Genomic DNA, 25,803 nt, shown 5'->3' with positions numbered 1-25,803 from the left:
TGAAAATCTGTGGAGCAAAGCATCCTTATCCAGCTGGGGAAGAAGAGAAGAAAAATTATATATTTTCATTAGGCAGGTGAAAAAAGCAAATGGGTTTTCCCAAAAACCTCCCAGCCTCCTGTAATGTTGACAGTAGACCTTTGGGGGTGGCCCCCAGGGAAATTGCAGAGGGGAAAGAGAATGAACAAAGAGCAAAGCAAACCAGTGGAAAAAGAACATGGAAATGGTAGGATCCTACTGGTAGTACAGTGATTTTCCCATGTGCTTACAATTCCCAGAGATTTATTCCTCCTGTCTACAAATGGCCTCTGTCATTGGCAGATTTTATCCCCTAAAACCCAGAAAAACTCTGGAAATTACAGCACTCTTCAGAGGGCAGGTCACTGAGAAGGTCGCAGCCGAGCTGGGTACCAGGAGACTGCTGATTAGACTCCAAGCTCCAGGAAAGCAATGGCACAAAAACACTTCATGCCTGGAAGTGAGGCAGACAGGGAGGTAATGACACGCAGCATCATGCCAAGGCAGTGCAAATGACGCTTTCTACTTACTGTAATGCATTTTGAATGAACACCGTTACCCTAAATTTATAGTATACGAAGTGGAGGGAAGTCCTCTGTATACATCCCATGAGGTCATGTAAGACCAGGCTAAACTAGAAGCAAAGCAACAGGATCTGATGCATCAGAAAGTGTCACTACTAAATCAGAAATGTAATTCTGATTGTACCAGGCTGCTTGGTGCCTGCAGGAACCAGAGTGACCATGGGCAATCACCCATCCACAGGAGCTGGGGTGATGGATCCATCCACAGCAGAAATCAGACCCTCAGCAGGAATGTGCTCCACTCCCCCACTGCTGGCAAGCCCCACATGGAGTCCGGCAGCTCTCTTAAAATGATTTCCCAGGGAAGGAGCTCACGTTAAGGAATATTTTGATGCGATTTTGAACGGTCACCTCCCAGGCGAAAGCTTTGTCCCTCATCGTATGCTGTGCCACTGCAGCAGCCTGAATGCCAAAGGAGCAGAGTGCCAGGGGCGGGATGAAGCTTGGCACTGTAAGTGCTTTTTTTTTTCTTTACTTCATGACATCTTGTAGCTCTTTTCTGACTGGGGACTGCTGTCTCTATGGGATGCTACACTCATTGGTCCTTTGTCACAACAAGGCCTTCACATGAACGTGGGCTCATCCCATGCCAGTGGTGTGGTGTCAGATCAGGTGCTGCACAGTCTCCCCTGGTCAGAAACCTCTGTCTTCTGACTCCAGAGCCTGTAAATGGTGCAAGGGAAAAGGTGTTCCCATCCAACACCAGGTGGATGTAAGGAAAGATCAGGAATGGTCCCAGGAAAGCTGAAAAAGGACATAAGCCCTAGATACAGTCTTTCTAAGCTCATTTCTGAGCCAAGTTGCAATTGTTCTGGCACTGTAAATGTGCATTTATACCAATATAAGCTGAGCAGAAATCACTGCGTCATTTGAATGGCAGTGATTTATTCCCATCTCATACAGAAGGAAACAGGTGAGCCAGGCTTAACTTAACCAAGTCCCTCCTGTTTCAGTGCTTCACCTCTGTGGGCCATGACCTCCTGACGATTACATCACAAGAAGCTGGAGACTCACAACTGGGTGACAGGAGAATGTCACAGTAGGAGCACAAGAGACAGCGCTTTCTTCTCTATCGCTCTCACAAAGTCGCACTGAAGATCATGCAGAGCTCTTAGGGACCCTTTCATAGTACAGAAGTCTGTTCTTAGCCTTCTTCCTCCAGGAGCTTGTGTGTGATAACAAACAACAAACTCTGCCTAAGATTCGGCCAGTGCCAACAGCTGCATGCACCACCTCCCACTGCCCTACCCACATCCACGTCACCTTGCTCAATCCTACCTTGGGTGTCTAGTCCTGCAAGACAGACAGGGAAACCCATGGAGATGTGACTAACTCAGAGCCACCAACCAGACAGGGCTGGGATGGGGGCAGGAGCAAGGTCCTTCATCCCATTTGGTGTTTGTGAGCCTCAGAAATGGCATTACTACCACGGGGCAGTGGTTTTCCCCCCACAGTGAGATGAGGGGCAGTGTGTTCAATTTCACTCGCTTGAAACTAGCAGCCCAGGACATCTCGTGTTTGACTGAACAGGCTGAAGTGGCTGTAAGCATTAGCTGCAGAAGCTGCTCGAAGATTTCGGCAATGGCATGCCAGCAGAGGTGTACTTCAGTGCTCTCCTGCAGCTCCCTGCTCTGCGCTCAGCCTCCCCAAATCAGGGTAGCTGGAGCTGTCAGAGGCAGCGCAGGCAGGGATTGCCGCTTATGGCAGGCACTGTGCTGATGTCTGTCTGCAGATTAGCGTTAATGCTCTGGCAGCGCTCACGTCTTGTCAGTCCCGCCATATTTCACAAGCTGCCTTGTGCACTGAACAAGCTTGGGTTGGGATAACTGAAAGCAGTTCCACCGATTTATTCCACTTCAAACACATTACATGCCATCTCCTGGCCCCTAAGCGTGGTCTACAAAAGGGAGTATGGAGCAAGTGAAAAAGAAACAGTTTGCCCCATTTAGAGAGGCTGGAGGGAGGTGAATCTCTAATTCATGGTATGTCCTAATGCAAAGGAACATAGTCTCGTGCTTGGCACTGGAACGTCTGTCTGTCCCCAAAGCTTAGCTCATGCCTCTGGCCCACACCATTTGCCATACCCTTAAGATATTTGTAAAGCACCTCCCTGTCGCTGGTTTCCCAACATCTTTCTCTGAGTTGCATCCACCTTCCGTAACGTGTAATGAAAAGCCACGTACAGGAGATGTTCATAACAGACATGCTCAGGCTGTCTCAGTGCTAGGATGCAAAAGCAGAAGCTATTTTAAAGAGAAAAGCAAAAGACTCTTGGCTCATTCAGCTATAGCAAAGGCTGAAAGGGAGTAGCATCACACTCTATAAGCACATCCTAGCGTGCCAGCACCAGGACAGGAAGAAGAGCTACAAAGAGGAGGTAGTTAAGCTAAATAACCATGTTGTTCCAAGGACTAAGGGACCATAGATACTTGAGACTGGAAAGCCAAAGGCTTCTCATTATCAGAGTAACAAGGCTCCTCTCATAACATTGGCCAAACCTCAAAGTAGCTCTGAGATGGAGTTTGTCGGTGGAAGAGGATGGTATGGTACAGCCACCCATCGCAGAGAAGCAACATGTTCACCAGCATCTCAAATCAATGCGCTAGGACCTCTCCCCCTTACTGCTATGCATCAAAGTTTCTCAGCATTGCCTTTTGTCACCCCACGGAGAAAAGCCCATGTTGGGCTGCCTCTGTCATTGGATGGGGCAGGACAAGAAGAGATGTAGCTAAAACAGAGGATCAGGAACTATCACGTCTATCAATGCAATGGGAATCCACAATCACAGTGGGCAGAGGAACTCACAAATATTACACTGCTTTGTTCCAAAACAGCAGTTACGGGCTTCCTATCATACCAGGACTTTTCAAGCCTTAGATGAGATACTCTTAGAAACCCATGAAACTCTCCCATCACCACCAATGGGAGTCAGACTCAGCCTTGATCAAGCAAAATCTCTGCAATATGCCAGTGAATGGGGTGTGGGGATCATCTCCCTGACTATGATAAGTAGGACAAACCGGGAAACTCAGTGCCAACCAAAATGGTGGCTCTGGCCGTCTTACGCGTTGTGAGAGTGATGAAAAGATGCTGTCCAGAAGGGATCCACGTACCAGGAGCCCTGCCGAGTGCCCTGGGGAAGTTGCTTCATGTCTCTAAGTCTCAGTTCCCCAAATGCAGAAGAGGGTTGATAACGTCAGCCTTTGAGAAGCATCTTGCATGAGACCTGTTCCACAGAGGGAGCTGGACACTATTATTTGTAGAGCTCTCCCTGGAGCTGCACAAGGAGGATAATTATTCAGCTCTTCTATTTCTAAAGAAGCTGGTGCTTTGCAAGCATTAGAAAATGATAATGTGTTGTTTGCCATAAATGCGGTAATTATATCTAAAACTCTTCATTAACATGGAAATGACAAATAACAAATTAGAATCAAGCATCTACAATTAGGCTAAAAAGCCATGGCAATTTTTTATTCTTTGCAAGAAATCATTTTTTCACATCATTTACTATGAATGAGGTCTCATTATGTAGTGATATTTAGCTCTTCCACTACTTTTCAGCTTTGCAGCTTTATTAATTGCACTCACAACCATTCTCTAATATAAGCATCTTCATCTATTGATTGGGAATCCAAACCTGAAAGCACCGACAAGATGTATTTACAGCCAAACGGAGGCAGGAAGATCCAAAGCCAGTAGAAAAAGCAGGGGCAAAACCTACCAATATCTTCAGCACAGATACAATTCTGTTCCAGCTGAGAAGAGGAATTTGCATTTCATCACAAAGAGGTTCAGACCAGCGCTGAGTTCTTCTGCCAATCTCACCCAAAGTCCTATTTTACTGTCATAACAAAAATTATCTAGATGACACTTCCCAGTCAGTTAATAGCAAAGCTTCTTATTGAAAGTTGGGCCATGAGGCAATAAGCCTTCAAAGCCAGCGGGTATTTCTCAGTAATAATGACTCAGACACCTGATGGCAATCAAACCAAAATGGTTTCACTGAGTCTGTACTGGCTGAGGATAAAGCGAGTTTGACAGGTGAAAACTCTCCTAGGAGGCAGAACGTGACAGTCTGATGCCGGGCTTTCCAAATGAAGGAGCCACAAATATATTTGGTAGAGAAAAGGCAGAGAAGGCAGCTAGCTCCCTTTTCAGCTTGCATAGAGGGAAACGGCTGATTTCAAACACTTTAACACTGAGAAGTCTCTGAAGGGAAATACTTGGAAGGAGAGGAGGAATTTTCGTTACTGGCTAGATTGGCAACTTCAGGGTACGTGCTGTGGTAGGCCCTGGCTTTTTTTGTTCTGCATGAGGCCAAATTCAACCCCCTGACAGCAGTCTTGTTTCCATAGGGCTGATGCTGTAAAACTGTACTGGTGGGACTCAGCACTGCACAGCAAGCTGGTACAGTGCCTGACCATCACCTGGACCCTGCGCCTCCTGGTTCACCCTCAGATTTCAACTACCCCCCAGAAAGGTGCCCTGGCTTGAGAGACTAAACTGCAAACCAAGCACCAGCCCTACCTCCACATCCCTCTGGCCTTGTACCTTCAACCTAGGTCCTCGTATATTAAGTTTAATTGCTATGGGGTACCTATTCCAGGGGCTGCAGAGAAGCAAACCCTTTCTTTCCTCTGCAGCACCTATTAACAGTTATGGGTGAGGCTCTGCAGACAAATTAATATCCCAAAATCTTGTTTGCTGCTGCCCGCTGAACCTTGCAAAATCATCATCACCTCCCAGACAGCACTGCACAGTGCTGCAAGTGAAAGGGTTAACTTATCCTCAGATTGTCCGTTATCTGAATTTTCCATTTATTTCACGTATGGCACAGAGCGCTGTTCCTGCTCAGCTGAGAAGGCTGGATTAATGCCTGCGCGACTTCAGTCTCTGTGGGGTTTGCTGCTGCCCCCAAGCACCCACACACGGTGCTGTGGCATTCTCCATCCCAATACTTCCACTCAGAAACGCAGGGATCTGGTGTTTCTCCAAGCAGATTACAATAATCTGTAACAATTTACTTCCACTGAAAGGGCATTACCCTGATTGGAACTGGTCAGAGACCACTCTCTGATTAGGATAGTGATATGATGTGGCTCTAAGGGACATTTTGGAATATGAATATCTCCGAATGAACTCCTGATTTTGCTGCCATCATCTGTTCAAATAATGAAGAAATTATTTGACATGCGAGAACCTTCACAAAATTATCTAGATAAAGCTTCAGAGCTTAAACTGCTTTCAAAGTGGCGGCAAATGTTTATTATCTAAATGCTGATGGCCACTCTGTACTGCTCAGCTTCCAAAGCCCACAAAATGGGCCAGAAAGTTTTCTGTTGACTTGACAAGTGTTGTATCATGTCCTCTAGGAAGACAAATTCTGCAGAGACACATATGCAGACAAAGTCACTGACAAGCCCCATGGAAGGACTAAACAGAGGACACTTTATAAACTCATTTTTATAGTGGCCTGGCTGCACTGTGGTTTAAAAGGACAGGAGATACGCTGAAAAACTGAATTGACGTGTACATATGCAACCTGATTTCTTCTTGATGACCACCTCCCCACCAAGACTTGACCTTTACATGTCAGCAGATCAATGCTACAGGCTCTCTTCTCCCCTGTGGCACCAGGCAGGAGTCATTCGCCCCACGCTGACCAGCTGCTTCATGCCCACCAGGTGAGACACACAACAGGGTCAGAGCTCAAAGGGAGCCTCCCTCAAGGCCCATCCCAGCTATGGGGCAGCTGCTCCTCCTGAGACCTCCAGGTTCTTTTCAGGCAATGGGATGTGTCAGGCTACGTGCTCCATCACACACGCGCTTGCAGCCCAAGCAAATGTGGAGATGGGAGATCTTAGTCCGAACTCACTGCAGGTGACTCTCATCTCCAGTCTGGAAGGTTTGTAGGACACAGCATCACCCACAAGGTAAGAGGATGCAACAAAGGTCAAAAAAGACAAGAAAGAGCAGCAGCAGAAGGGACTATGAAATATTTAGAGACCTTTGCCAGGGTTTTATATCTCCCAGTGTGCAGATAAATCTTCATGTTACATGCTAAAAGTAATCAGCCTGGAGAAAGACACAGGCATTTCATCAGAGCTCAAGCAGGGGGCTGGTCTCTTATCTTCCAACAGGTCTTGCAAAATCCTGCAAATGAGCGAGCAAGCTCTAATCTCAAAGGCGATGTTAATAGCCTTCCCCGAGAAGGAAATTCTTATCCAACAGCATATTTCAGAAATACACAAAGCCAAGAAAAGGTTGGGAACAAGAAGTTTCTTTTGGCTGTTTCAAAAGTATCACACAGTCCATCGCTCAGGAGAGCTCTGTGCCTGAATAAGTTGCATTTTTTTTATTTTATAGCTGTGAAGATTCTGCACAGCGAATCCCCTGGGGAAAGGCTGGCTTTGCCACAGCACAAACAAAACCTCTACGGGCCACCAAAAATCTGCAATTCTTTGTAGATACAGAAAACAGTGAAACTTCCAAAATTTAGCCCTAAACATGAAAGATAAATTACTGGCCTTATCCTGTAATGTTGTGAACTGGTTGACAGATTTTGGCAATTACCTATCAAGCCTAGTGAGGAGTTTGATTGATGGATGAGATGATCTGTTGACTAAAACCAGTTCATCACAACATCCTGATTTATAAATCTGTCCCTTGACTGAGAAATGCTATTTGTCCACATTTACTTGAACTCAAAGGGATACAGGAGCTTAAGTTTCATTTTCAAAGTCCGTTTCTAAGAGATAACAAACAGATCTCCCAAAGCCAAAGGAGCAACAAACCATACATTTCCATATGAGCTGCTGGACCCAAAACCCAGGTGGCTTTGGGAATCCACAGGCAATTTATGCATATAAGAAAATTTCCATTCTGGTATCTGTGAACAGTGAACAAGACCCTGTGAAACAGAGCAAAGCAAACCTATTTGGTGCCTTGCTGAAAATGCCATTACTTTCTATGCTATTGCACCAGCTTTTCTGCATTGGAGACTTGAGACAAGATCCCTCCTGTGTTGCAAGTGGGAAATTAACTCAGCCCAACAGCAACTGCAGGGCAGATCGGATGCAAAAGAAAAAGTGCAGAGTCCTCAGCAAGGGAAGGGGTTGATGTAAACTTACGGTGATATCTGTACTCAGCTGCACGTCTTTGGTCCCTGAGTTAAATTTACAAGGTCACACCTCTGATTTCACTATAAAAACATTTTATGGAGAGCCTGGTGAATCTGAAAGACGCTGTGCAGATAAGCGCCTTGGAAGGTACCTTTACTTACTGAGTGATATCTCCCTGCTGGTGTGCAAAACCAGACAGTTTCTGGGGTTTCTGTCCCTGGCATACAGTTAAGGGCTGCGGGGGGAAGCCTGTGCCAAAGGAAGAGAACGTACGAATGGCTGTACTGGATCAGCATAGCCCCACATCCCATCTCTGAAGGTGGATGCTCACAGAAAAGCCTAAATGCAGGGCAAAAACACAGTTGACACTTTCTTGTCTCATTCTCCAGCCTGTGGAAATTCACTGCCAATCCAGGGTCCCAGCTTTCCTCTTTTGCAGGCTTCACTAGATGTTTTTGTTTCAGCAACTGTCAACATTTTGTTTATGAGCAAAATATAATACAGGCAGGAAGAGAAGGAAATTCTTGTTAATTATTTCTATTATTGTGACAGCTGAACGGCCATCTGAGATGACACGCTCACGTGAGAAAAACTCTATAGACATGTAAAGAGAGACAGTATCTGCCCAAAAGAACCTAAACAAATAAACCACCACCGAAGCACTGATATTGTCCTGTCTATGAACACCAGGACTTAGGGACAGGATGGGTAAGGGATTTGCTTAAGGACACATAAGAAAAAAGCAGCACTGCCAGTAATTAAACAGATGAGGGGACCAGACTCTGCTAAAAGCCGGTCTAGGTCAGACCAAAGGTCTGGCTGGCTTAGTAAGGCTGACAACGGCCAAGAGCATCCATCTAGGAAATGCTTATGAATGGGATGACCACAGAGTGACGCTCCCCTTACACCCCCCCGGCCCTGGTGCTTTGTGGCTCAGAGACCCGCGGAGCCAGACCCACCGTTTCTGCATCTGAAAGATACGGGCAGACTTCTCTTCTGTGAAATTGCCTACCCAAATGGAAAAGCAAACACGCAAACTGTGGGCATCCTCAGCATCCTGTGGATAGGCGTTCTCCCACAGTTAGTGATGAACTGAGCAACATGTCATGTAATTTGTTACGAACTTTCTTCCTCCTGCCTGCTCCACATGATGCTCCCCAGCTCTGGTATCAGGGGACAGTCACTGCTCCCCTACTCAACACCCCTTCTGATTCTACCTGCCTCAGTCAAGGTCTGTGTAGTCATTCCTTGCACAGAATCCCATTTATCCTCTGATTATTCTTTTTATTTTATCCTTTTGGTTATTCTTTCATTATCCTTCTTCCACATACCTTTTCCAGCTCTGCTCTATCCTTTGCCAGATGGGCACAGGGGCAGAATGGCACCGAGTATTTAGGGTCAAAATGATGGCTGTTATTTTTCTCTCTGTTCCTTTGTTCCCCCACATCCCACCAGACCACTGTTGCTAATGTATCATCCTCCCCATCCTCTCAGAAGGATTTGGAGCAGAGGATTTGCTTTAATTTCTACTCTTTAACAACAGACTCCCCAGATGACCGTCCAAGTTCACTCTCTTATGGTGACAGGAGTAACAATAAAAATAACTCAGCCTAAATTTCCCCCTGGAACTTGACTGTTCCTAGGATTTTCTCCAGGATCTCTTTCAGAAACATTGTCTATGGTTTCTTACTCACCCAGGCATAAGTAAGTCCTATTTTCTCCCATGACTCAGCAGTATATTTACTCTGAGCATTAATACCCACCCACTCCAAGCTTAAAGCGACTGTGGAGAAAACCTCTACATCACTACCCGGGGCCTGGGACAGGGTAGGATGGGTCCAGTACCCATCACCTGGGAACCCTATTAGTAAAGTCTGGTTTTAAGCAGTGCAGAGCAGAGGGAAGCAACTGAGCTGGCAGGTCACAAGGAAGGACTCCAGCACCCTCTGCAGCACTCTGAGTAGCTGCAGACCTCTCCTGGCTCATCCCAGGGAGGGGTGAGGACCAGGAGATTCTCCTGCCCACCCATGCTATGTCATAAATCCAGCATCACTGTTGGCAGGAACTCATGGATCTTCCAGCGCTGCCCTTTGGGCTGAGGGACCAGAAGAGCCTGAGGGAGCACTGTTATCCTGGGAGAAACCAAGGCAGAAAGACGCAAAGAGCTCAATCTCGGCAATGCAGGAATGGCCATAACTCCTTCTATTGCACCGACCGTCACACTGCAGGGTGGTGCAAACGGCAAATCCGTTTCCAGCCAGGCTCTGGAGCACTCATGTCCGATTTGTAAATCTTTCTTCTTATCTTCAAGCAGAACAAGGTTGCACCACAGAAATGCTGAATCCACAGTACGATGCTTCTCTGAGCAGTTGCTGGTATCTTCAGGATACAAGAGTGGACACTATAATGGATGCCTTGAAGCAGATTCAGAATATATTAAGAATTAGGAGTCCCACTGTTGTTTAAACCCTCATATTCATCTTCAGATCCCACACAGTAGTGACTAATCAAACCTTAATAACTAATCATTGCTGCTGTCAATTAGTACTGTTGAAGAGTGCTTTCCCTACAGCAGATGACCCTGATTCAGGGATGCCAGCTCTGGCTCGCAGGGATGGTGTCGCAGTGCCTGTGCCAGTCCATGTTTATGCACGTCCCAGGAGCTCCCACCGGCTGCAGTGACGGCTCCAGGAGACATCCCTGGGGACAGGATCCCCTGCAGCACCCTGGAAGGAGCCATGCAGTGGCATTGCCAGCCCTGTGCTGCCCCTGAAGCCATTTCTGTGTGCTGTCAGAGCCCACCTGCAGCCAGGCCAGTATCTCCTCTTGGACAGAGGTGATCTAACATGGTTCGAGATGTTAAAGCTAGGCCAGACTTAACCACTCTGGCTTTTGATTTGAGCTTGTCAGGATGCAAAGTTTGAAGTCAAACGCAAGGGGCCAGTGATGCAGGCCTGCTAAGTGTGAAGCAAAATGGTACACGGTCCTGGAGAAGGGTCTTCACAGACCTCATAGCAGCTCCAAGGCTGTGGGACAAAAGCCTCCACTGGAGCAGTCACCAGAATGATGCTCAGTTTTGCTAGCTAGGATTCTGACTTTATCTGCTCCAGTAAGATATGCACCTTAGCAAAAAAAATGCTCCTGGTTTGCCTCTGTCTACTAGAAGTTAAATTAACTCTCTGCCTCTCCTGCTCCGTGCTGCAATTGTACTGGAGCATGCAGTGTGTGGCTGGACAGGGTCAACTCACCATGGATTCACTGCAAACTGTGACTGAAGAGGTCATCACAAAATACCTGAGCCACATAGACACATTGCCAGCCGATGGGAAACGTAAGGTGCTCTGACCTAGCTCAGCTCATCTCACTGTGGCCAGGTGATGGCATGTCACCCTGAGGTCGCTGCAGACTAAGGCCACGTGCAGAAGCAGCTACCATGCTTCAGATGATGCTCCATAACTTGACATAAGCCTGAGGCAGAAGACCACATGAGTCTCCCAAGAAGGATGCGACCAGGAATGCATTTGCTGGCTAGAATAAAGACAGTGAAGGGTGCAGAATTATGCAGCTGCACTTTGTCTGGCAAAGAAACCCACCTCCAGCCTAGACATTACACCGCTGTACACACTTACAGGCAGTACATGTCTACTGCAGGACTGTATCTTTGCCCGCTAACCCCCAAAACATCTTCTAAATCAATAGCATATTATTTGCACTTAATAAAATCTAGTCTTCATAAACAGCACTCACAGGAACATGTTCTGGCTATGGGAGAGCACATATAACCAGAAAGCATTGCTTCATTGAGGCTATTCATTTAGTCTAATGCTATACTCAACCCTCTACCCAAAAGTCCCTACAACCAAAAACTAGAAGACGACTGTATTTAACCAGTTCTTACAGATACAGAAAATAAAAAAACCCAAGAGGAAGATATTTTCCTGACAGGATATTTATACTGAATCCTACCTTATCATTTTCCAGAACTTGCTTATGGACAGTTGCAAAGAAAGCCAGAACTGAGCAGGGCAAAGCAACCGACCCCCAAGGCTTACTCACAGGAAGAAACGGCTTCTGCCTGGACTGGAAGGGCAGACACCAAGATTTCTCCTCAATCCTAAACCAAAGCACACACTCACATCTGGGTTTTGGGACAGCTGTGCTGAAAGGAAACAAAATCAGGATAACTCAAGGGGGGCAATCCCATGCCAGGTCAACAGGGTGGTACGGGGAAGCCATCGAGGGCCCTTCTAAATCCTCCACTGGTGTTAGACCTGTCCTCAAGCGTGCAAAGAGAAATGCCAGCTCAACTTGCACAGGCAGCAAAAGTGCAGAAGGACCGTTGCAATGCCACGTGTGCCAGGGCTGGGATCCTGACGGGGACCTCAGAGCAATGTTCGGATCCCCTCAGCACATGCATCCATAAGCTGATACGATGGATGCGACATCGCGTCCAACTTACAGGAACAACAACATGACGCTGCTAAACAAAATGGCGGGGAGGACACGACACATTGCGGCTGCAGAACAGATGGCCAGCAGGACAGAGCCCAGCCCCAGTGATTGCATCGAGCCCCTTGCTAAAAACAAGCACAAGCCCGAGCACCCACTACTGCAAAACCGAACCGTGTAAATACCTGAGTGAGAAAGTCAGCCTGAGCAGTCAGAGGGGAATGGGGGGATGTGGGGAAACCAACCTAGAAAAGGAACAAATCTGGAGAAAGTCTTGGCCTCGCTTCACGTTAATAAAGCCTCAATGCAGATGGCATTGCTGGTATATTAAAATAAATGATAGGCTATCGGGGAACAGCCTTGCTGAAACCCTTGATTACATCCCAGGCTTGGATGAAGCTGTGATTAGAGTTATTCAAAAACAAAGCCAAAAAAAAAGAAAGCAAAAGCCTCTAGTAATTCTCACCATATTGACCCCTCTCTGTGATTAATGCTGATACCCAGCATTTTTGCGAAACAACAATTGCTGGAGGTTTGAAGTAATTATTTTATTGTCAGTCAAAATCTAAGCAATTTACTTATTTCCAATACATGTTTCTAAGTCACTCTCAGGCAGGGCAGTATTTATATGTGTATCAAGAGAGCATCCTTCCAGGAAGGAGCTTGGATATCCTTTGATCCTCAAGTGATCTTAATTTGAGCAAACACCAGAGGGGAGGTAGGTTAAGCATCAGTCATTTGTGGTTTGTACTGACTGAGCAGAGAGAAAGCATATCTACATTCTCATTAGAAAGGAGTATTTTAAAACTATCTTCTCAATAAATTACCTTCTCTCTGACTGCTATTCGTCGCAATGAGCTCTTTTCCTGTATTTTTCTCTTACCGGCTCTGCAACAGAGCCAACGTTTTGACCCAAAAGATCAGTCTCTGACACAAATCCCCCAAAGAAGAGAGGCAATTCAACGCCGATGAACCTTCGCCTTCCCTCTCTCCATATTTTTTTTTTTTGGAGGGCTGAAATGCCATGAAAACAGACAGATCTTTTGCATTGTAGTATAGATCACTATTAGAAAATAAATGCAATTTCTCCAACATGAGGACAAGTCTCTTTTTACGCAGCAAAGGCCACCCAGACTAGTACAAAAAGGAAAAATTAATAGCTCTTACCCAGGGAAAGCTACTGCCCTGCCTGTGTTCTTCAATCAAGATAAGTGATTACTAAAACCCAAAGGGAGAGACGAACGAAAATGATCTCCTGTCTAAATGGAGCAAAGTTTTCTGACATGTATAAACTGAAGGAGAAGAGGCAAAGCACACTGAGATGTGATACATGTATACACTGAAATTGCAAACACGAGGAAAAAAAGTATCACTGCAGATTAAAGAGAGAGAGAAGACACCACAATTTATATTAGAGTAGGGCTGACAGTCAAGCGGTCAGACAGAGCCAAGGCAGCTGACAGTCTAGAAGGATGCCTGCCTCGCCGCGCTGTGCAGAACCCCAGATGGTGCTTGGTTAGCAGATGCAGCCCAGCCCTTGCAGCATGGAGCTCTGTGCAGGCTAATGGACCCTATCCTTTAATCCAGGCGAAAAAACAAGATAAATTACTTGGAGCAGCAAATACCAAGCCGTGCTCCAAAATAGACACATCCTAACTCTAAAGGTTGTAGCAAATGGATGCATAGAGCCAGACAGCCAGAGAAGGTCAAAAACGCTCAGCCACATGCTTGAGTTTTCCAACTTTGCTTTCTTGTGCCGACAAGAGCAACTGGAGGTGCAGGCAGAAAGCCCGTTAGAAGTCCTCCTGTGCTGGGAAAGCCCAGGAGCTTGGGGCTGCTGCAGGCTACCTGTCATGCTGCCAAGCATGCAGAGAAGGGTGAATTTGCTCAGCTACGGTCTGCCAGGCAAATTGTAGGCAACCGGTGGCCCAGACTTCAGTTTCCTTCGTCAAAGGTTCCCTAACACTGTCTGCACACAAACATCACCCAAAGCTCCCCTGCCCCAAGCCAGAGAGACTCAGCCCTTTCTGCTGCAGAAGCTGTGTTTCTCCCTCCTTGCAGATTTTTCAAGAGATTTTTTTGCACAGCAGGGTAGTGAGGACGAGGGCATGAAGGAGTGACAGCAGCACTCAGGCCTCTCACCATCCATTAGAAACATCCCCTGCTCGGCCAGACCTCAGCTGGGACCTCTTGTACCGATCACCTCAGTCACAGTGATGAATGTCCCATCTCTCCTCCCACAAACCGACGGGCGATTTCTCCGTGGCTTCACACCACCTCAATCCGAACTGAAGGAAAAAAAGAGGAGAAATGCTGTGGATGGACGGGACCTCTTCATTCCCACCAGCAACAGCCAGTAACCCCAGGTTAACATCTTCTCTGATGGGATCCCAACTTCTTTGCGGGCAGGGAGAGGGAAGGCAGAGCCAAATCCAAGCAAACTGCCTCTAAATCTGCCCCCAGCACCAGGACGCAGCACTTAAGGGCTGGTAACAAATGGCCTCAGCCACTCTTCCTCTAACACAGGTTTAACTAGACGTATAAACCTTGCAGAGGGGCTGCTATTTCAAAGTAATGGATCTGAGGATGTTACAGTGCTGCTTTTTCTCGATACGCTCCACCAAAAACGTCAGGCTAAAATATCAGCCCAAGTTTGCTGCTGGAGGTTTCCATGCAGAAAGGCCCCGCTGTCTTGCCCTTCCTTATGATAAATTGCAAGCACACACATTTTTATCACAAGCAATGGCTTTATTTCACCTATTTCTGATAGCTGCTTGCTTTCAGAGCTGGGTATCACCAAAACACCCTCCAATCTTCTGTTTGACTCATCGCTATTCTTTTCTCTCAGTCTTAATTTCTGCTTCGAGGACAAGAGTTGGGGTGCTTCCAAGAAGAAGGATGTGGCTTCAACCCATTAGTGGTACATGCTCCGTGGCTGGAAACTCCTCATCCCGGTTCACAGCAGACCAGACACACTGTCAGCTTCTCCCATTTAAAACGCATGGGCCTCATTCACGAGGACACGGCAGACTTCTGCTGGATGGAAAAAGGGAAGAGCAGGGTGGTAGGTGAGGACCACGGGGCTCAGACTTGTCCAAGTTTTGCATCTGCTGGAAGGTCCCATTGTTCAAGGTCCCAGCGCGAGGCACAGGGGTTCTTCTCACTGTGCCACCAAGCACTATGCTGCAGTGTGTGCAGGACTGGTCCGCAAGGCTCATCATCTCAGCTGGCTTCAGAGTAGAAGCAGGAGCAAGTCAGGTCAAAGAAAGAAGCAACATTAAAGAGGAGAAAGAGACACAGTCCTCAAAACATATTGGGATAAAAGCTGATGCAAAGAAAAAGCCATCTCCAATATGAATTGTTCCCTCCTGGGAGCTGCTCTGTCGTTACAATAGCGTATAGCACATCGAGCTGGCAGAGAGGTTCGCTATTGTTTATAGGTACGTGGACGGAAAAGTTCCTTTGATAAGGCGAACCTGATTAAATATGAGTCCACTCCAGGATTAAGATGCAACCATGAACAATCTCTTAAAACAGTTAAAAAAGAAGTCATTCCAAACAGAGTACACGTCCCTCATGAGGAACAGAAACTTGATTTAGGCACAGATTGATGATGGGAGCTTTATTACTGCTTGCGAGAAGGAAGGGGAGCTAGCAAGGAACATATGGAACTGTATAAATTATTTGGAGCACCCAGAAAGACAGGAAAAATAATCATCTATATTTCTGAGACTGCTCATTTCAGTCTGCAGCCGTCTGGAACGCAGACCTCGCGTGGCCAATGCTTTGTACAACAAAACTCCCATAAATATGTATGGGGCAAAGCTACAGAGGGCAGGATTGCTGCAGGCGGCTGCGCTTCAAACACATCAGGAAGAAAAAATTGCTGGCTCTGCTCCTGATCCTGGTTCCTACCAGCCTCTCTCACCTGGGATTTCTATGGGCTCAGTCCCTTCTGTTGGGATGGTGACTTTTTGTGTGACCCTTTGCACCTTTTCCAGGGAGAAATGCAGGTGCACACTTCCTCCAGCAACAGAAAGGAAATGCCCAAGCACTAATTTAATTCACCTCGTTCAAATCCCTGCTCTGCTAAAGGCTCCCTCATGAAACCAGTGGGGTCACTTGGCCTCTCTCTGTTTTTGCTTACCACCTGTAAAACATGAATACCCTTTCCAGAGTAATTAAGACGACAAATGCATTAAAGATTAAAAGGCATGCTGATGTTCTAATAACATGAGCTATAGGAGTACTTAAAATAGATCCATTTGGGGCAGCAATTAAAGAACATACTACTAACTTCTGAGTCTCAGTTTCTGTCTTCCTAATGCTGGTTATTTTTGCCCATAAAAGCATTAATCCGAGCTTCCTGTAAAAATGACATTTCAAATATTCATCATCTTCCACTACTCTGCCTTACCATCATTAACCAGTGGCATACGTTATATGGTTTATGCAGAACAATTCGTGACCACAGATCTGCAATACAGCTAGAGCTATTTTCTCTGTAAGTAACTACTCAGAGCTGCAAATATTTTTTATCCATTAAAAAAAAAAAAATCACATTCCAAAAGCATCTTTATTATGCAAGTGCCTTGTCATTACCTAAGTGAGAAAGTTATATGACCTTCCATTATTGTAAGAACTAGGATCCTACACACAAAAATACATGAAAAGCAGACACTTCACAACTTCTTTCTGAACTGCCATTTTATTTTTTTTTTTATCTTTAATTCCCATTTAAAGGGATGGTCCAAATTCCATTGTGTACAGTACCTCCATGGGTAGACGGAAACCTATAATGATTGCTGTGAATGCAACTAGGCAATTCAGGTGACTTCTTACAAGCTACAGCACAATCACGTAGCCCTGTAATACGGTATTGCCATTGCCAAAACAGGTGGATATAAACAGCACACCAATGGTCAGCTAAAGAAATGCAGACCTAGACAAAACTGAGTTTATGGTAAACGAGAGAACAAAAAATAGTATCTAACATACATAAAAGCCACCATATATAGTAAATTTAGATGTAATATGGAACTGCAGATCAATGAAGAAAGAGCAAGGTGAAAAAGCATGCTAGCAAACATGGAAAAATGACTGCAAGTGGACCCTAAAGCGAGAAAGAGGAAATCATCAATGTGAACACCATATTCCTCCTGGCAAAGGACTCCAGATGTTGATGACTCACCCTAATAAACTCACCACTGACCCCTGAATGAAACCACTAACCTTAGGACCCACAGAAGCAAGGGAAGGACAAGCATAACTCCAGGATAAAGCACAGAAACGAAGAAGAGTGTGTGTAACAATCCTAACTGCATTATTGTTTCTTTTCTTTTAATAATTAGATCTGGACTAATAATTATTAGACTCTTAAGATTTCAGTTATATAAGCAATACATTCTTGGGTTTATAAATATATCAGGTGTGCCTCCTCTTTGCCCATAAAACAAAATTTTGATCATAACAATGGAGTTTCCTCTCTTAAGGTTCATGGCTCAAATCAGACTCTCCTCTGTTTACTGCTGCTATATTAGTAGTGGCCTAGGATAAGCAACTGGTGGGTTTAGTCAAGATCCTAAAGAACCAAAGTCCACCATAACAACCTCTACTCAGACAACTTGAGCCATATCTTCAAAACGTCACCACCCTATATGCCTCAAGATGAAAATGTCATTGTCACTCCAAACAACTCCGCATGTTTTGAATGCACAAAAAAACCTACTGCATGCTCCAAAGCAGCCAAATTAAATTGCCCTAGACCTCCTGCTGCTACCTTACTACGGATAGCAGGAGTTCTTCATCTTGGGACGTGGATGATAGGCAGGCACTATGGCATTAACAAATAGCTTGGGAGCCTAGGGACATTTTCATGCTCTGCCGCAAAGTTCCCACACCAGTTCAAGCTAAGTTGCTATGTCTTGGCTCATGGTTTGTAAAATAAGGATTCTTACAGACACTGGGAGAATACTCTTAAGAAGTAGGAGAAGAGCACAGTCACAGTAGCCACCACCAACACAGAAGTAGAGGGCCTTGATCTCCATGGAAGTGTACAACAAAGACCATCTAACATTCATGAGGAATAACTAAAGGACCCACAAACTGTTCACTAGGTTTGAACCCATCTAAACCAACTGCAGTTCTCCTTGTAACGCACAAACACTTAATCACAAAAGAGGTAGCAGGGAAAAATTATGTATTTTTATTCATTCCCAGAAAGCCCAAGTTTCCTGCCCCTCTGATGCTCTCCGAACAGTTCGGTGTTTGCCCACCACGCACCACCTACATACAAATCAAGAAACAAGTAGACAAAGGTCAAAGTCATCTCACACACAATGCAGAGAGGTCCCAAAGCACTGCCGTGTCCTTCACTGGCAACCTCTGAAAACAAAGCATTGGAATAGGACACCAAAAAAGACCCCAAAGCATATTCAGACCTTCCTTCTCCAGAGCTGCAGGCCATCAGAACTGCTTTTGGAGGATCAAATTCTATTTTATAAAGGCACAGATGACATCATCTTCTGCTTTACTTTTTGTCGGAATATTGCTGGTTAGAGAGTCAGCTGATGGACTGTAAAACTGACAGCCTCATTACTGGCACATATAAATTGCTTTTTGCTCAGCTGGAGTTATGTAGGACCATCTGACTTCCCAGAATTGACATTTTTAATAATTCTGTTTCCCCAGCACTTTCTCATTGACCACTACAAAAATTTAAACTGTCTCTCGCTCTGCCAAGCTGTTTGTGGATCAAGTTACTCATTCTCTAGGGATTTGCAGTGTGTCAGCCATCAGACCAAGCAAACGCAGTAATAACTGACCTGAGAATAGCTACTCCAATACTTCTGGGCTCTTCTGTACTATAGATTTTAGCATTAAATGTCAAAATTCTGGAGGCCAGAGGACAGATGTATCCCCAGGAGAAGAACCCATGCGCAAAGTATTTTAAAGATGGAAAATGCCAACTGTAAAAGTTTGGTGCTTAGATGGGGAACCCTCATCTTGTACTCCGTTGGGTACTGTTATCTTTCTTCAAGTCTTCCTTTCCTGTGCCATATCCCAGGTCAAGCAGAACAACTCGCCCCTCTAAACCATATTTCACTCGCACAAGATGGGAAAATCTTCACATCTCATCACACTCTGGTGAAGGACGGGAAGCGCAGAGCTCTTCCCCGGGACGCACAAAGACGGATGCCGTGGGCTGAGGCAGGCGGGAGCACAGTGCCCCTGACTCAGCTGCATTCAGAACTGCAGCTCCCCCACCCCAGGGGCTGCGTACAGCAGGTACGAAGCCATCTTAAAATTAAAGTCAAGTTAATTTTAGCTTTAGAAGAAAAGCACTTAAAGGAAATGGATTTCAAAGAGGTAGCTTTAGATGAAAAGCACTTAGAGAAAAAGAATTTCAAAGCAAAATAGTCCATGCACATGTCCAGCAGATCTAAAGCTTTACGAGCCCTTCACGGTGAGTCTGGTCTCTCCAGGCGCTCCAGCAGAACAATGTGGGCAGCTCTTCTGGCCTCCTGCCAGACTGGGGGGATGTCTTCTGTTCTTAGCAATCCTCCTCCTGCTGACACAAGCTATAGGCTTTTTCCACCCTTCCTGTTCTCCCTAATACACCCCATAAAGAAACACATAACCAGAACCGGGTATGGACACAGATATGGACACAGCAGTAGCCCAGCGTGTGTCCACACACCCAGGGCTAGGAAACCAGGGCAGAAACTCCAACAAACTGGGAAGAGGGGAAGGGCTACACTACTGCAGCAGCATCACAGGGAAAAGGAGCCCAGCACCGCCACAAAGATGCCATTCCCCACGCACTCCCAGCAAACGAGCCCTTCGAACACTTGGGTTCAACTCCTTGCTTGGCCTCAGATTTTTGATGTGAGCTCATGCAAGCCCTTGTGGTTTTTTGTGCCTCTGAAACATGAATAATTTCCCTTCCTCTTAGGAGCATTGTGGGCATCAGCACATTGCAGATGGAGAAGGAAGCAATATCAAAGAGCCATTAAGGTCGTCTAGACAGAAAAAGAATAAATGGCTCTTTACATAAGTGTTTACCTGGCAGAATAAGAGGGGTGAGAGAGACTGATGCCACCACATCCCCTCTTTTCTTGCCTATAACACCATTGCACAGAAGTCCCATCTAACTCCTAAAGATGAACTCAACTCAGCCACAGCTTCATCCTCTCTCTCATGGCTGCTAGCACAGACTGCAACAGACAAAAATAAAAGGCAATCCAAACCATTCAGATCTGGTGACACATAAGCCAGCCAGGCACTTCCAGAGAATGCAGAAATTCATGTCCACTGAGTCCTTCAGGTGCCCGGACTCAGCGCTCTGCAACCGACCCAATCTGACAGACTTCACGGGGGGCTCTTCCAATTTGCATGAGGGTCAGTAAAACATAAGTTAAGGAGAAAAATCCTGCCTTCTGCTACACAGTCAATTTATTGCGTGTCTGAAATTTTTGAAAAAATGGTCTTTCCAAGGTCTAAGAAAGAGAGAAGGTGGTGGAGGATGAAGGGTGCAGGATGATGCAATATCAAACATCAGAAACTGAACTGGGCCCACATGTTCAGAAGCAGATCTCTGGAAGAGACAGTGCAAAGTGTACTGTCCAGCGTAGTCCCGTGCTAGGGCAAGGGCCCCTCATAACAGATGCTATTACACGAGAAGTGTTAAACCTACATATTGTTTCATAGCCCAGGCCTGCTTATTTTTTGTGCATTATTATTACAGCCTCTCCAGCTAGAGAGGTTTACTGCACACCAGGGAGAGCTTCATCCTCTGGTCACTGTTTTCTCACTTGCCTGATTTTAGCAATGCATCTGATATGCATCTCCTACCCTGAGCCTCTTCCTCCAGCAGTGAAGGTGGTAGGGCTGGAAATGCAGCCATGACTCCAGTTCAGACCTGCATCAGCTATGACCAGAACTGTGCCCGATGACTTATGCAGAACAACCTCCTTCATAGCCCCAAAGTTCATGGCAACAGCCTATGTCATATACAACAGCATCTTCAGCAGTCTCTAGACACCCTTCCAGACAAATGAGCCATTGCCCTGCACCCCGTTCTGGGAACAGGGCTCCCATCAGAGCCCAAGCCAGATGACATTGCATCAGCCACCCTAGCTGGGATGGTTAGTGTACCAAGTATCACTGCCATCTTCCTCCACGCTGCACAACGTGATGCCTGGTGTGTGGGGACACACCTCAAAGTTTGCAAAACGCTGCCTCTCTTGAACACATTCCAAAGCGCTGGCACCCTGAGCCAGGGCTGACTGATTTAGAGGCAAAGCTCTGCCAAGCCATCCATCCTGGTACTTATGATCCTGAATCAGGCAAATAGTTTTAGATGGTCAACAGTTTAATGCTACCTTCTCACTATTGCTAGCAGTTGTACAGAGCTCACCAAGCCAGCCCTACGTTTCTTACGCTTTTCCTCCGAGCACTGTCACGTGCCTCTTTAATCCAGCTTGCCAAAGCCAACTACAAAGCCATTAAACGCTTATAATTATTCCACACACACACACCCCTCCTGTCCAGCCTGATGCGATAACAGGACACATGAAACAGATCTGACATGGAAACCATCCAATACAACATTTTTCAAGAAAGAGTTAGTGGGACGGGGAGGTATCAGACCTGATGCAAACTCAATCTGCTCTCAAAAAGCAACCCTCCCATGGAGTTCTTGAAATGCGCTCTTTGATTCAATTCAAAGGAAGCTAACACCACCGAAGCAGGCTGGAAACAGCATCACAGGGGGAGAACCACCAGGTTAAATCAGAATTGAACATCCATGGGAAGTGATAGTTCTTATAATACGACATATAAAAGAGTTTTGGAGTTTCTTTATTTGATGAGCTTCTCAAAACAGCTAGTTCCCTAACAGTCAGACACAGAGACCTTCTGTATAGACATGATTCGGCTCCCACCAATTCACCTGAAAGGTTCCCACTGCTTTTGACGGGGTTTAGCTTGGAAATTAAGTATGCTGGGAAACGATCCCAGTGCCCTTAGCCAAGCTAGGCAAGTTCTCTTCTAAACTCTACCTTGTCCCACACCAGCTTTGAATTGCATCAGATGGACATCACACATATAAACACTGATAAGCTATTCCTAGGTGGCATAAATTATTCCAGTCATTAAACACAGGGCCTATACATACAGTGGGAATAAACTGGATAAAGGTTTATAGAGGCTTTGCAAGTTTGTCTTGCTTAACACTGCCAGCTTGGGGTCCCGTGCCGGGACCATACACTCCTTAAAAATGCCAGAAAAGTGGCGCTTACAAAAATGCTGCAGAAGTAGCAAATAGGCTGATGATCAACTACCCAATTAGGCTATTCGCTTTGTCCTCACAGGACGTATATCCCTGCACCAACCCATCTTGGGCAAATGGAATTGAGATTTCCCTTATATAACTTACATAACTTATATTCCATTATGTAACTGAGAAGTTAGTTATTTGTCTACCCTTGAAGCAAGGCAACACTAAGCTCTGGGAATGAAGGAGCAGGTCTGGAGTATTCAGAGCAGCTCTCCTCAAAATGAAAACCCAGGTCACACTGCCTGGGAACCATCCCAGTTTGACCAGTTGTCACTGGTGGACTGGGCTTCCTCAGAAATGAACCTGCTCTGCGTTTAGCTTGAGAGCCAACCTGTGAGACTTCTCAGCATGAGGTAAGAGCAGGAGGCATATCCTCTGTAAGGGTAAAGGAAGAAAGGGCTTTTTCTCTTACCCAGACCCTGGTTCTGCTGCTCCCACTCAATGGTGTCGGGAACCTGGTAGGACACCCCAGCCAGCTGGGCCACAGGGTTTTCCAGGCCAGCTATGGGCTCCTGGGAGGTCTCGCCTGGAAGCGTGAAACCTGGCAGCTCTGTGTCACCCTCCATGCTTTCATCCATTGAATCTATGTCTTTGTCCTCCTCATCTTCCTCTTCCTCCTCTTCTTCCTCCTCCTCCTCTTCATCCTCTTCCTCTTCCTCACCCTCTGGCCAGGGAAACACAAAAGCAACATCAGGAAAGATCCCAGAAGACAATGTTTATACATCTCTATAGGTGAGCACCAAGACAGTCACCTGATACCACTTCTCCAAAGGCAGACCAGCTGAATGAAGTTTTCTAACAGGAAAGACACCCAAAGGGGTTAATGTGGAAGAGCTCACCACCATGTGAAGTTGCTAAGTAACAATGAGATGTTGTCTTAGACTGTCAAATACATTAGTGGGAAATAGTTATTTTGCTTCCTAATAGCAGAGTACAAGCAAGCAGGTGCATGTGTCCAAATACCTGAGTGTATCTAACTACGGTGCTCTCTGCTCAACTCTCTGCTTTCAGCTCAAGTGAGAACTATTTCCCTGATTTCCAATCTTGGAGGTAGCAATAAGTTGGCTCTATTTTTAATGTTTATTAGGCTTTTCACAGCTCTGGGAAGGACATCGCTTTCCAGCCCAATTAGACTGCTATGCTCCTCCAGAAAAAGCATCTCGCTTTGAGGTATGCTGGCAGATCAGCTCTTGGGTGTGGGAGAAGAGGGGTGATGGCAGTGATCCTCAGCAGGTTTATACCGGCACTCCTGTCACAACAGATCTACACCAGACAAAGGTATGACCAAGGAAGACTTAACTCAGTACTGAAAAGAAGGCAGCACAGCCAATATTTCACGCGAGAGCAGATAAACGTGATGCTGAGGAAATCCCTCTGGATTCTCCACTAGAGCAGATACCCGTCTTATTCCAAAGATGACTGTACTGTTAACATATGGAGAGATAAATACTCAAGCCATATTTCAGAATCTAAAATGGCAACACAAGAACCACCATACTGGATCACACCAAAGGCCCTTTCTGCCCGCATCCTATTTCTGACCACAATTAGCCGCAGATGCTGAAGAAAGACTAGAGCAGGGCACACACTGAGCCAGTCTTCCCACACTCTCTCTTCCCAGCTTTTAGTTATCAAAGACTTGAGGAGTTCCTGAGCCAGAATTTGTATCCGAGCTGTTTAATAGCTACTAATGGAGCTACCCACCATGAAAAGATTGTATCTGGAATAATGACACATTTTGAATTTCTTATGATTAGTTTTTCAAAGTGGAAAACTAAAACATAATATTTATGCGCTTTATCTAATTTACATGAAGCTCTGCTCATCCCTCCTGATGTACTCAGACTGGGAGAGCCCATCAGCCTGCATCTGAACAGCTGGTTTAACCGGGAGTCTAAGACCATGTTCAAAACTAACAATCCAGCAAAATCAACATTTGTTATCTAGATATGCCTTTATTTCTGTTGGAGTTGTACCTCATATAGGTTACGGACACCACAATAAGATGGAGCAGCTGAGGTAGGACACCTGAGGGGCTGGACATATCATACCTGCTGTAAGTAAGCAGGTGATGCTTTACTCTTCTGCTTTCTGCTGCGGGATGCAATGGCACTCCAGCACAGCCGTTCCACAAAACACCCAAGAAACAAACTGGGGAACTTTGGGGAAGCTATTTAGTTGGTGGCTATCCAACTTGAATTGACTGGGGGGAGCTGGCATCCTTCCTCTGGCCTCTACTTCACAGATCAGGATACCTGGAGAAATCAGTGCACATTATAAAACCACAGCATTTGCTGTGCTGTTACATGGCATCTCCTTTCCTTCTAATTCAAGGATTTGCTTTAAAACACCACGTTTTTTCCAGCTCACCAGACAAAACAATCCCTCTTGCCACCTTTCAATTCTAGCCCTGTATTTCATACAAATGAGCTGCTGTTTGAATTTAGCTGCATCATCATGCTATCGCATGGCTTTCAGTACCTGGAAAGGAACGATCACTCCTGCAAACAGTTATACCACGCAGAGCATCTAATGGAGCTTACAGGGATGTAGTTAGCCCCTTAAATTCCCATTACATTTTATAGGCAGTTTCTGTCTTATAATGTGCCCATCATTTCAAATCAACATAAGAATTTTCTCTATCAAACTGCATGTTTTCATACAAAATACACAGTTTCTGTAAACCTGAGAATAGCACCTGGAGAGTGCTTGCAGGAAACCTGCAAAGACAAGTTAATGTCGGTGTTTTGCCTCTGCTGAGAGCAACACAGCTATAAACATTTCCAAACTTTAATAGCAAAGACATTAAACAGGTAGCACACCAGAGAGGAGGAACATGAACAGAGATTTTCCCCTAGATGGACTGGATGAAAAAGCAGCCAAGAAAAAAACAGGATCTGATATTTATCTCAGAAAAACTAGTTTGGGGCAAGGGTTTTATAAGCTTCTTGTGATTTTAGCAAGCTAAATCAGAGACACCTGCCAGGAGCTAGTTTTGAAGCAGCAGAGAGCCATCTCTGTACCTCCAAAGTCTAGCAGGCAGCCAAGCTGAACACCCAAATTGAAAGTGCCAAGACTACTTATCACATCCGATCATCACCAAGCTACATCAATCATCACGCAGGCACAGCATAAAGATGTGAATAATGTAGTCCTTGTAGCACAGCCGCAGCGAGGAGGAAAGAAAGGACTCTTGACTTGTTTCCTTCTCCTCTCTGGCTCATTCCTACTTCTGAAAACAGCTTTTTAAGCCCCCATCCCAAAATGCCAACAGCTTGCCTCGCTGCAAGGT

General features: G+C 45.7%; 1 protein-coding gene across 4 annotated transcripts in view; it reads right to left on the bottom strand.

Moving 5' to 3' along the window:
• ARMH4 (armadillo like helical domain containing 4) overlaps positions 1–25,803 on the bottom strand; it is a 79,994-nt gene that overhangs the window by 21,085 nt on the left and 33,106 nt on the right. For all 4 annotated transcript variants that reach the window (XM_054826762.1, XM_054826760.1, XM_054826763.1 and 1 more), the window contains one exon: positions 22,924–23,175. In XM_054826762.1, the coding sequence (XP_054682737.1) occupies positions 22,924–23,175 (252 nt within the window). The remainder of the gene's footprint in view (positions 1–22,923; positions 23,176–25,803) is intronic.

Source organism: Grus americana, chromosome 5, assembly GCF_028858705.1.
Source record: "Grus americana isolate bGruAme1 chromosome 5, bGruAme1.mat, whole genome shotgun sequence".
NCBI lineage: Eukaryota > Metazoa > Chordata > Aves > Gruiformes > Gruidae > Grus > Grus americana.
The sequence above is the reverse complement of the archived record's forward strand: the minus strand, read 5'-3'. Positions and strand labels throughout refer to the sequence as shown.